Source organism: Emys orbicularis, chromosome 1 (genome assembly GCF_028017835.1).
Source record: "Emys orbicularis isolate rEmyOrb1 chromosome 1, rEmyOrb1.hap1, whole genome shotgun sequence".
NCBI lineage: Eukaryota > Metazoa > Chordata > Testudines > Emydidae > Emys > Emys orbicularis.
Window position 1 is genome coordinate 308,615,797 of NC_088683.1, and position 12,104 is coordinate 308,627,900.

Sequence of the window (12,104 nt, forward strand, 5' to 3'; positions counted from 1 at the left end):
GGCTCTTAGGAGCATTGTTCAAGCCCGTAGCCCTCCCAATAGTCCAAGTACCAGCACTTGCCCCGCTTGACTTACAATTGAGGACATCATGCACAATATACTTGTCATGATCCTAGATGTGTAGCAATGGGAAGGCAGTTGGGTTTTATGGGAAAATGATTTCTTTATACACAGCTTTAGGAGCGATGTATGAAAAAGTGTCTATTCTGAGGGATCGAGGCAGGTGGAGCTCAAAACTGAGAGGGTTGATTTGTCTATGGATCCAATGGGGGCTGACGAACAGATGATGCTGTTTGTGGGTCTGTCCATGTGTAATGTTTAGCTGAGAGACATCTTCTGCCCTTATGGATTCACATATTGCCTGTAACATGTTTTTGCTTCTTCAAGGTAGTTCTTTAACATTTCTTGGGTCTAATGGATCTATTATATCCAATCTGAGACTGCTGGGGTAGAGGAGGACATGGGGAACTCTGGGTGGAATAGGGGATGGACCCCATAATTTGCAAAGGAAGTGTAAAGATCCATGGATTAGAACCCAAGTCTGCAGAGCCTGGACCAATTGACATTCCCACAGTGCCACAAAGAAGCCATGCAGAGCTGCAGTCAGGGAGCACTTTGGAGAGCAGATGCCACAGGAAGTCCACCCAAGGGACCCAGAGTGACAGTACCCTTCAGTTCTCTGATTGGCTGAGCACCCTATTTAACTCTGGAGGGTGCCCCAGGAAGTTGTCTGGGCAACTGCACAGACTTTGGCCTGCTGTGATGCCAGACTTAACCTCATCTTCTGGTCTCTGATCCCAACCTGACTCTGATGCTGACTCTTGCCTCGTGACTCTGGCCTGCTACTACCCTGATCTCTGGTCTCCAACTCTGGCCTGACTCTTGCTTACTGAACTTGGCTCTAGCAATTCCTTTGACTCCTGCTCACTGACTACCACCCCTGATGTGTTGCCCCCAGCTCAGCTGTGACTGCTAGGCCAGACCACCTACACCCTGGACTCTTACAGAAAGGGCTTTTCCCAGTAGAGGCATGTTCTGCATTGTTATGTGTGAACTCCACATTAGGGTAACTGTGAGGACCAGTCATTCTGTTGATGATTGATGTAACACCATAGGTACTACTCTAGTATTTGATTTACTCTCTCCAGCTGGCCGTTCACTTGGGAGTGGTAGGCAAAAGAGGAGCAAGAGTGAGCCCCTAATATTTGGAGGGCTTGATGCCAGAAACAGTAGATCAATTGTGGACTGTGATTTGAAGGGATGTGATCCAGGAGCCCATGAAAGTGGACAACCTGGTTAACCCATAGCTGGGTGGTTTCCTTGGAAGAGAGGGCAGGTGGGTGCAGGGAATAAAGTGAGCCGTCTTTGTGAAATGATCCACAACTGTCAAAATTGTCATATACTCAAGTAGCTCCATGATGAAGTATAGAGCAATAGCCCTGCAGAATCTAGGGGGAGTCTCTAGAGGGTTGAAAGAGTCTGAGGGGTTTACTGCGCAACATCTTGGTGTGGGTGCATATATTGCAGGAGGCAACACATTCCGTTGTCACTGCTCTCATTCAGGGCCATCAAAAGGAACAAGATGCTAAATACTGGGTCTTCGAGCGAGTGGAAATGCCCCATCCAGGGGAAATTGTGGCACACTTGCAACTTGTGGAAGTCCAGCGGAAACGTATATAGACTCATAGACTCTAAGGTCAGAAGGGACCGTTATGATCATCTAGTCTGACCTCCTGCACAATGCAGGCCACAGAATCTCACCCACCCACTCCTGTAACAAACCCCTAACCTATGTCTGAGTTATTGCAGTCTTCAAATCGTGGTGTAAAGACCTCAAGGTGCAGAGAATCCTGCAGCAAGTGACCCATGCCCATGCCCCACACTGCAGAGGAAGGTGAAAAACCTCCAGGGCCTCTGCCAATCTGCCCTGGAGGAAAATTCCATCCCGACCCCAAATATGGCGATCGGTATATGTATTCCTTTGTGAAAGTTAGTCCATTCCGGGTGTCGTGTGATTCCTAGTTTATAACTTCATGTTTGTCAGTGGGAGTCCCTGTGATTAGGACAAGCAGATCATGGCTGACCATTGCACCAAGAAATTTATGGGGCTTAAGGATGCAGGAGGTTTCCTGATTAGGCCTCTTTGGATCAACACAGTACTCCCCTTTACAGGACAGAATGTCAGCCTTGCCATTCCAGGATCCCAGCCAGTAGGAGATAAAGTCAAAATGGGGAAAGTATAGAACCCACTGAAGCTGCTGTTATACCAATAGAATAAAAACCAGCAGGATCTTATTAAGAGGGATAAGGCAAAGATGCCACATTTATTGTAAATATAATGATAAAGCAAAAGATAAAAGTAAACAATGTTGTTTGAATACTTATTCCTTATACACACACATATAGATAGATAGATAGATAGATAGATAGATAGATAGATAGATAGATAGATAGATAGATAGATAGATTCATTCACACAATCATTCATTCAAGTTCTGTATAGGTGTTATAGTTACCAGCCTAGAAGTTGCTCATGCCAAATTACTGGCCAGGTATCTTGGTCATGAGGATGGAGCCGAGTCTGTGTCAGGTGCACCTGATGCTCCTGGAGGTTGGCAGCAGAATCAGAGACTCAAAGTCCTCAGTCTTGAGAGTCCATTCTTATAGGATTTAATTCCTATGTTAGTCTATGGGAACTGTTTCATCCTGCTGTTGCTGACTCAATCAGCAGATGGCACATTCCTGTTCAAAGTGGCACATTCCTGGTGGCTCCACACTGTCCAAAGTTTGTGTTTCTCATCCTTTTAGGTGATGGGGTGGATCCCAGTTTACCCTCAGGAGGTTGTCTGGTGGTCCTACTTGACACATTCTTCGGCCGATGGATACTCCCTTTCTAGGCTGGCACCTCCCTAACCATTTATGTACATCAAGCATTCATCAACATGCATTCCATATCTTAACCATATTTTAATTTACTGTCTCCACCACTTTCGGGGTGTGTGCTAATTCATTTGAGACTGGTGGACCTCCCGCAGGCATGCCGCCGAAAGCCGCCTGACTGCCGTGCTTGGGGCGGCAAAATACATAGAGCCGCCCCTGCTTCCACCCATCTCCCACTCTGATACATATGAGGTTATATGCTCTCTGGAGGTCCAGTTCCATGAATATTCAAGTGGCCCCCCCATGACCCAACAGTTTGGGGTGCAGGAGTAGAAGGGTATCTATTCCTTATAGTTATCTGGTTCAAAACAGAGGCAGAGATGGCCATCTTTATGTTTGCTTTTGTTTTTTTAAAAAAGAGGACAGGTGCCCTGGTGAGCAAGGTGGACAGACAAACAAGTTCTCCTGGAGATACCTGCATAGAATGACCAACTCAGGCTCTGACATGGCATAAACGTGGTCAAACAGAATCTTCACCAAGGAGAGGTACATGACCCCATACCTTCTTTAACAAGGCAATGCTGTTGGCAAAGTTCTGAGAGAAAACTGACCCTTTGCTCCTGCCAATGGACAAGAGGGTTGTGGAGGGTCGGCCAGAAGATGCCTAGGCTCAGGAGAAAGTACTGTGAGTGGATCACATGAAATTGCAGCATTTCCCAGTGCTGAACCTCGAAAGATACAGTTTCTATGCTCAGCAGCCCTGAGGATAGATGGCACCCATCAGTTATGTCTCCCAGGTCCAGGGCAGACTGGGGCTATCAACATATCCATAAAGTTATCAGCTGCACGTGTGTCAATGAGGGCCCACTGCACAGGAAGACATCTGGACTGTCCAGAAATATGTAATCAGGTCAGTACTTGAAGGCCTGGAGTCAACTGGCAGGACCCAGTGCGTGTTCTGATCAAGACTGGGGCTGGAGACTTAATGGTACGCTGTTGTGATGCCCAAGCCAGCCCTCACTTACCAAGCCTTGGCCAGCTTGTTTCCTGTCTCCTTTTGGGCTGGGTTCTGAATAAGGCAGATGGAGAGACCTGGGAAGGGAGGAAGAGGGTCACTGTACTCTGCTGCATGGGCCATGCTTTGAACTAGAGTAAATGGTGTATTCTCTGTAACATGAAATCTTTAAATCAAGTTTTGAAGACTTCAAGTAACTCAGCCAGAGATTATGGGCCTATTGGAGGAGTGGATGGGTGAGGTTCTGCAGCCTGCAATGTGCAGGAGGTTAGACTAGATGATCATGATGGTCCCTTCTGGCCTAAAAGTCTATGAGTTTCTGAGATGGGGTGGCCTAGAAGCAAAGGTTGAGGTGTCATCATTGTTCCTTTCCCTCAAGGTTAAGTTATCGACAAGCCTGGTCTACTGGCATCAGCGCAGTGTGCTGAGCAGGGTTTAACAGCAGGGGCCATGGGCTAGGTGGCTGTGACAACCCTCTTTTCCTGCCGCTCACATAAACAATTGTCGATCTAAATAGCGAGGTCAATGAAGGCATCCACACCTGTTGGGTTTCTACTTGAGCCAGCTTGTCCTTAACCTCCTCTTTAGGCCTCATCGGATTTGTTACAGCTGGGCCACTTTGCTCCACTCAGTGTCTGATATGAGTTGACAGAAATGCACCACGTAGGGGGAGGCAGCTGTGCCTTGCCCTCACTGGAGTTTTCATAGGGAAGACTTGGCCGAGGAGCCACGATAGGGGTTGTCAAAGATAGTCAAGCTCGACCCTAGGAAGGCATTCCAGTTGGCTTGTACTAGACTGTCATCTCTCGTAAATGGAAGGCCTAGGCCAATGCTTCCCCAGTCAACAGGCTAATTACCAGGCCTACCTTGGTCTCATTGGAAAAGTAAACTTGCAGGTGAAGTAGGAACAGGAAGCAGCAGTGGTTCATGAAACCTTGGACTCTCTGAGGGTTCTGGCAGCGGAATCACAGGTCTTGGATCAAAGGGCAATGCTGCAGGCCAGGTCCAAAGTGCAAATTTCTCAGCGCAAAGCTGAAGTATTTGTTCCTGTAACATCTGGTTCTCGGTTGGCAGCTGTGTAATTTGGGTCTGCATTGCTTGGTTGTCTGCCTGCTGGCAGGCTTCCTGCTTTGGTGATTCTGGCACGCGTGTAGTGGGAGAGCTCTTCTGCTTGCATCTTTCCCAGAAGAGTCAACCCTGGGAGGCTAAAGGTCCATGCAAACTGTTAGGGATCGGAATGTGGACAGTCTGACCTAGTGGTCAGAGCAGGAGTCAGGAGCCAGAAAACAGAGCCTAGGGTCAGAACCAGAGGCAGACACCAGAGACCAGAGTCAAGGATCAAGCTGGAATCAGAGCCAGGAATCAGAGCCAAAGGTCAGAACTGGAGTCAGAGGCTGAATACCAGGGCCTAGGGTCAGAGCTGGAGTGTAAGAACAGGGGCAGGGATCAGGAACACAGCAAGAAGGCAAGAACCAGCCAGGGAATCAGGGCTCAGGAGTCAGGTGAGAAGGCAGGGTCCAGTGTAGCAGCCAGCCAGGAACTCACCCAGTTGCCCAGACAACTTCCTGTGCCTCTTTCTGGCTTACATAGCAGAGCCAGACCCATCCGTGGAAGCACGCACTCCTCCAGTCAGGACTCCTGGGGGTGGTGCCTCTGGTGGGTCTAGGCTCCATTAACCACTCAGCCTAGCAGCTACTAGCATGCTGCTGGATCACAGCTGGGCTATCAGGGTTGCCTGTGGACCTGGGTTCGAGAACCAGTGATTTTTTTATAATGCCAATCATAGCTAAATGTATCATAAAAAAAGTTCTTCTGCTCTACCAACACATCACACGATGGGATATATAATGACATAATTAAATGTACCATGGGATTATATTCCTTTCAAAATCTTTAGTACACAGTTAGGGCCAGATTCTGCAACCCTTACTCACATTGAGTTGCACTTGATTCCATCAGCATTCCCTTTTCAATCAAAAGAACTAAACACAAAGGGCCAGATTCTGCTATCCTTACTCCATGCCTTTCCATGCAAACCGTCTCACTGAAGTCACTGGGACCATTCAGAGAGTAAGGTATTACTCAATACAAGTAAGGGAGCAGAATCTGGTCAGGAGCAAGTTACTACTCAAGATGAATATGGGTGGCAGAATCTAGCCTTTCTAATCAATATTGTACACCCAACAGCATATTTCCATTACAAAACAAATAAAGCAGTAAAGTTAATGTTGATGGCTAGTGTCCATAAAGTGCGGTGATACGGAGTGGTGGATTATATAATGTACAAGTCCAGCATACAAGTCTACATATATTGAGTCCCATGAGTTTGTTTTAAAATCTGTATGTGTCAGTTGTACAAGCATACAGTACTTATCACATCATTAGCACATATATCACTGAAAGGAAAAGTCTTAAATTTTGACTTATAGAATGTTTTATTTAGAGAGGCTTTTCTCATCACTGTATATTTATTCTTCATTAAGGCAATTTCGCAAGGGGAAAGAATGTGCATTAAGGCAAAACTCACTTCTTTTGCATTTGAACTACAGTAGAATGCGCTTAATGAGCATAACAATGAATACCACATGCCAAAGAATAGATTCAGTGCAATGTATTTCATTTATTCTAAACAGATAGGGCTAGATCCTCAGCTAGAGTAAACTGACAGAGCTATGTTGAAGTCAATGTGAGCTATGCTTTTTTACCCCAGTTGAGGAAATGGGCCCCAATTCCGTAAAGCACTTAAGCATGTGCCTAATTAAGATAAGTACATGCTGAATTGCCTTGCTTAATCAGGGCCCTGGCCCCTTGTGTGTTCAGTAGCATACCTTGTATTGTCTGCAAGCCTGTTCAAAGTTGTTAGCAGGGCTGAATTATTGTTTGATAAATAAATCTGTCACTATGTGGCCTTATGCTCACTTCACTCTGGTCCCAGCTGTATTGTTGCTACTACGTGAGTAGACCTCTCCTTAAGTTCTTTAGCATAGATTTCATTTTAAGGATGTTCTTGCTTTGTTTTAAAGCATGTCATGAAATAAAAATGAATGATCATCTTGCACAACATAGGCTGTGAAGGTCTCACAGAATTAGGATGCTCTGAGGGCCAGACTTTTATTCAATGATTAATGTCATATTCTGCAAGTAATGCCACTGATAGCACTGGGACGACTCGCGGTGTAAAGTACTACTTAGTCTGAATAAGGGTGCCACAATAGGGTCCTTAATTAGCACTTTTGTTGCCACAAGAGTTTCCCAACAGAGTGGATTTTACTATCACAGAAAAATAAACACTGATAAGGACACTATGCAGTACCTGCATTGGCTTAAGGAAATCTCTTTTGTAGTTCCAGGTACAAGCTGAAGGAAAGCATAGCGTAAATGTCACAAGCATGAACACCTATAAGAGAGTTAATGTAACATTTCACAATCCTGAAAAACGTGTATAACCTAATCCTGCTCCCAAAACAAAAATGCCAGGTGATCTCCAGACAATGACCTGGACAGCCATTAATATCAGCACATGTAAAGCTCGTGTTGTTTGGAAACATATTCAGGAAGCAGAAAAGGCTACATCTAGCAAAGGGGATAATGTGGCAAAGAAATCAAGCACATTGCTGTTCCATACAGAACATGGTAGAGTGTTTTGCTGGATATGCATGTCATCTTTTGTATGATTTGGAACCTTGTCTAGCATCCATGCTTTGGAAAGTACCAAGACTGCATATTTCCTTGATATCTGAGTCTGAGGAACATCCGGTCTGAGGGAGTCAGGGGGCATATACCAGTCATGAGTATCAGTCTTTTATGGCTTAAACTTTCTTCATTCCTTTTCCCATAAGGCAAGCAAACACAGTCATGACCATTTTGGGTTTTACTTCAACCAGGTCTTCTGGAAGGGCATAGACTCTTGCTCCAATTTTTCTTGCCATGGAGATGGCATATCTACATTGGGGGGAAAAAATGAAAAAAAAAAGTAAGAAGCAACCTTAGTAATCAATTTGTTTAACAACTTCTTGTGCTTCATACAGATAAACAGTAGATTGGAGGTGAGTTCAACAGTGACAGAGAATGGGGGAGTGCACAAGGTTTCAGATGAAAGATCATGAGTTTGGTTTGAACTATATTAAATTTAAGTGACAAAGAGTCCTGTGGCACCTTATAGACTAACAGATGTATTGAAGCATAAGCATGCATCTGACGAAGTGGGTATTCACCCACGAAAGCTTATGTTCCAATACATCTGTTAGTCTATAAGGTGCCACAGGACTTGTTGTCACTTTTTACAGATCCAGACTAACACGGCTACCCCTCTGATAATTAAATTTAAGGTGGTGGCAAGATGTTCAGATCCAGATGTTGGAGAGTGAAGCCAAGATTCAAGATTAGACGGATGGAGACAGACCAGAAGTAGAAAGGTAGATTTGTGAGGTGTTGGCATATGGATAGTAGTAAAGTGTTATGAGTTGATGAGTTCACCCAGATATAGAAGGTAGAGTGAGAAGAGGAGGGAACAGAGACCTGTGGGACTCACATGGGATGTAGCAGAAGGGAGGAAGATGATACACCAGAAGAAATGCAAAAAGAATGGCCAGGGAGAACAAGTGTTGGAAAAGTCAAGGGAGGATAAGCTGGGAAGCAGGAGAGAATGATCTGCAGTGTCAAAAGCAGCAGGACAGGTCAAAGAAGATGAGAATGGCCTTGGGACCCTGAGATTTGGCAAGGAACAGGTTAGAGACCGAGGTATGAGCCATTTCAGTGGAGCAGAGAGGCTGGAAGCCAAACCAGAAAGGACTGAAGATGGAGTTAGAGGTATGTGAGGCAGCAATTGAAGACAGGGTATTCAATAAGCTTCTCTCTATCTACGGACTATTATGGCCCCCCATCACTATCATATCTGAGTGCCTCCAAACACTAGGGAAGAAGTGAATCCATTAGGCAGTAGTTATAGGTAGGGTTAAAGGACAGGAGATAGCAAAGCACACATCTATTGTGAGAGGAAGGAGTCAGAGGTGAGGGTGATATTCCTAGAATACTTTTTGGTTCCTGTTTTAAATAAGTAAAGTTTATTAATGCTACATAAAGAGAAAAACTCTCAGCCAGTCCCTTCCCTGATTTATGCCTGCTGCAATCACTTTGACTTCAGTGAGGCTGCATAGGTCCTTTATTGCCAGCTGGAGTTTTCCTTTGGTGAAGAGACTTGACAGATCAGGAAAGGAAGTACTGAATTTCAGGTATTTTGTTTTAAAATGGAAATATATCTGTGATTAAGTCCACTCCTGTAGTATAGCAGTTCCCATCCTGAGGCCCATAGGAGCACTGGTGACCTGCAGAGAAGAGGCTGGTCAGATGGTGCTGGCTCTCACCTGTCTTTCCAGTCATTTCTACTGGTGTCTAGGCACTTCACCACAAAGAATATAAACCTACAAATCAGCTGGAAGCAAGAAGGAAGAGCCAACCTAGCTGCCTTTACCGGGGTGCTGCTACAGAGGAGGGGGATAGCAAACAGGAGCTGCCCTCACGGCCTGGATTCATCAGTGGGACTGGAGCTGCCAGCCACCAGAGTGAGAAAGGGCTGGGGCAATATGTTGAGGGCAGCAGAGGAGAAAGGAACTAAACAGCCAGGACGCATGTGAAGGAGAAGAGAAGTAGGTAACAGGGAAACATGAGCATGAGGAGAGGGGGAGAAAGGGGCCATGTGAAGAAAGACAAGTGCAGGAAGCAGTGAAAGGAACAGAACAGTTGGGAGGGGGAGATGAAATATACATTAAAAGCAGACAGTGTGATTAGCTTTTTTTTCAAAAAGAACAAACAGTGTAATGTAACCCTAGTGTCCCATGGCATGCACATACTTAGCATTATTAAGTTTCTCTTCCTCATTCAAGTCCTCTGTTTTCAGAAGGTCATATTTGATGGAACCTGGCTGAATGGCATCAATGAGATCCAGGACTGGCATGCTTGTGCTGATTTTGCTGTCCTGCACAGAGGGAAAATGCAGTTCGATATAAACACAGATTGACAGATGTCCTACAAAGCCATAATAATGGCTCAAGGACAGTGAATGGGTCATTCAAATGACATACTGTTTAGAACTTTGCAACAAGCAGCACAGCGGGTGGTGAGACATGGAATGAGTCACCAGGATTCCACCTTGTCCCTCCAACCAGCCAGGAGGTGGGCAGAAGAAGAGAAAGGTGACATGGAGTCAAAAGGAGCTGCAATGGCCACACAATAACCCTGGCATGGTTATCTTGCTGCTGCATTGCAATATATGTGTCACAATGTTATTATATCTATAGCAGGGGTGCCAGAACGGGGAGGCAAGCCCTCTGCCCTTCTTCTTCCCCCTGAGACCCCGCCCCCAGCCAGCCAGAAGCTGGAGCCTGACCTGGGTAAGAGTGGCCCAGAGAGTCCGGGCAGCTGTGGGGGGAGCCAGGGACCCTCCACCTGCCTGGGATTGGGCGGCCTGAGAGCAGCCCCCAGCCCATGTCCGCGCAGGGCAGATGGAAGGTCTGCAGCTCCCCACAGCTGCCCCGGTGGCTCTTACCATGGCCTGGCTGCGGTTCTTCAGCCCCCAAGGCCCCACCCCTAGGCCAGGCTGTAAGATGGAGCTGGATCGGGATAAGAGCCACGCAGGCAGCTGTGGGGAGCTGCGGAACCTCCACCTGTTCTGGGCAGAGGGCCCGGGGGGCAGGAACATGGGCTGAGGGTTGCTCTTGGGCCCCCCCACCTTGGGCAGGTGGAGGGTCCCGGGCTTCCTGACCCAGCTACAGCTTTTGGCTTGGCTGGAGGACCGGGAGCTCAGAGGGAAAAGGAGGGGGTGGGGCCACGGAGGGGGCGGGGCTTTGTTCTCCCCCCACACACACACACTTTTAGGAAGAATCCATTGCCCCGATCTACAGGCAATGATTTTGTGTCACAAAAATTGAACGCCATGAACAACTATGACCACAGAATGCCAAGGCATTGTGTGAGACAAGGTGGGTGAGGAAACATCTTTTATTGGACCAACTTCTGCTGGTGAGAGAGTCGAACTTTCGAGCCACACAGAGCTCTTCTTCAGGTCTGGGAAAGGAACTCCCAGCCCAGACTCCTCTCCCAGACCTGAAGAAGAGCTCTGTATGTCTCGAAAGCTCTTCTCCCTCCCCAACAGAAGTTGGTCCAGTAAAAGATGTTACCTCACCCACCTTGTCTCTGTAATATCCTGGCACCGACACGGCTACAACTGCGCTATACAAGACATTACTGTGCAATTCACTGGCTCACTACAACCCCATTCACTGATGAAGTGACTTTCCAGCTGTGTGAGGCTGACCACGACTGGCAGAGATTAAAACTCTCATTATCACCTCACTTAGCATAAAGGTCCCTTTGGGATGGATCCAAGCAGGGTATAACGCTTCAGCTTTTGAATGTCATAAATGCAGTAATTTTAAAAAAAGCTTTTACTGCTTGAATTAGAGATGAGCCTGAACCGAACCCCCAGATCTGAACATCCCTTGAAAATGCAGTGAAAAATAAACAACAGTACACACATGTACCCACCCGGGGTCCCAAAACAGAGACTTATCATGAAATACTGTACCTTGAAACTACTGATGACTGAACTTTTTCCAGCTTCAGTCAGTGTTTCATTTACCCAGTTGACAATGAGGTCGTCATTGACCTTCTGTCCACCACCAATATCTTCCAGGATACTCAGAGTGTACCTTAACACAGAGGACAAAATGCTGTCTACTACTTCATGCTTTATAAAAAGCTTGGCATTGTAGCATAGTGTATCTGTGAAACCTGACAAGGGCCAAATGCTGCAGTCTTCACTCACACCTGATTCTGTTCCCTCATGTTAAGTTAACCAATACAAAGTACAGGGCTGATTCTCATTTACAGTATGGCCCCTTAACACTGCTCTGGCAGCATCAAGGGGTTCAGAATAGGTACAAATTACATTTACTCCCATGTGCTAAGGCCCTTTTATATGGCTTGAGTGGTGCAAAGGAGACTCAGGACCACAGTATCTAAAAATAATAATAGATGTGTCGATTTTAGGGCCAGAAAGGACCATTGTGATCATCTAGTCTGACTTGCTACGTAACATGGGCCGTAGAACCTCACCCTGAGCTTCAAGCCAAACACTTCAGTTTGAGCTAGAGCCTAGCTTTCAGAAAAACACCCAGTCTTGACTTACAGACTGTAAGGGATGGAAAATCCA

The 12,104-nt window shown here is 46.3% G+C and overlaps 1 protein-coding gene across 2 annotated transcripts in view; it reads right to left on the bottom strand.

Annotated features, from left to right (window-relative positions):
- Positions 1-6,342: 6,342 nt before the first annotated feature.
- LCP1 (lymphocyte cytosolic protein 1) overlaps positions 6,343-12,104 on the bottom strand; it is a 43,015-nt gene continuing 37,253 nt past the window's right edge. For both annotated transcript variants that reach the window (XM_065401976.1, XM_065401984.1), the window contains 3 exons: positions 11,478-11,601; positions 9,745-9,869; positions 6,343-7,837 (listed from right to left, as the gene is read on the bottom strand). In XM_065401976.1, coding sequence (XP_065258048.1) covers positions 7,705-7,837; positions 9,745-9,869; positions 11,478-11,601 — 382 coding nt within the window. In that variant the 3' untranslated portion in view covers positions 6,343-7,704. The remainder of the gene's footprint in view (positions 7,838-9,744; positions 9,870-11,477; positions 11,602-12,104) is intronic.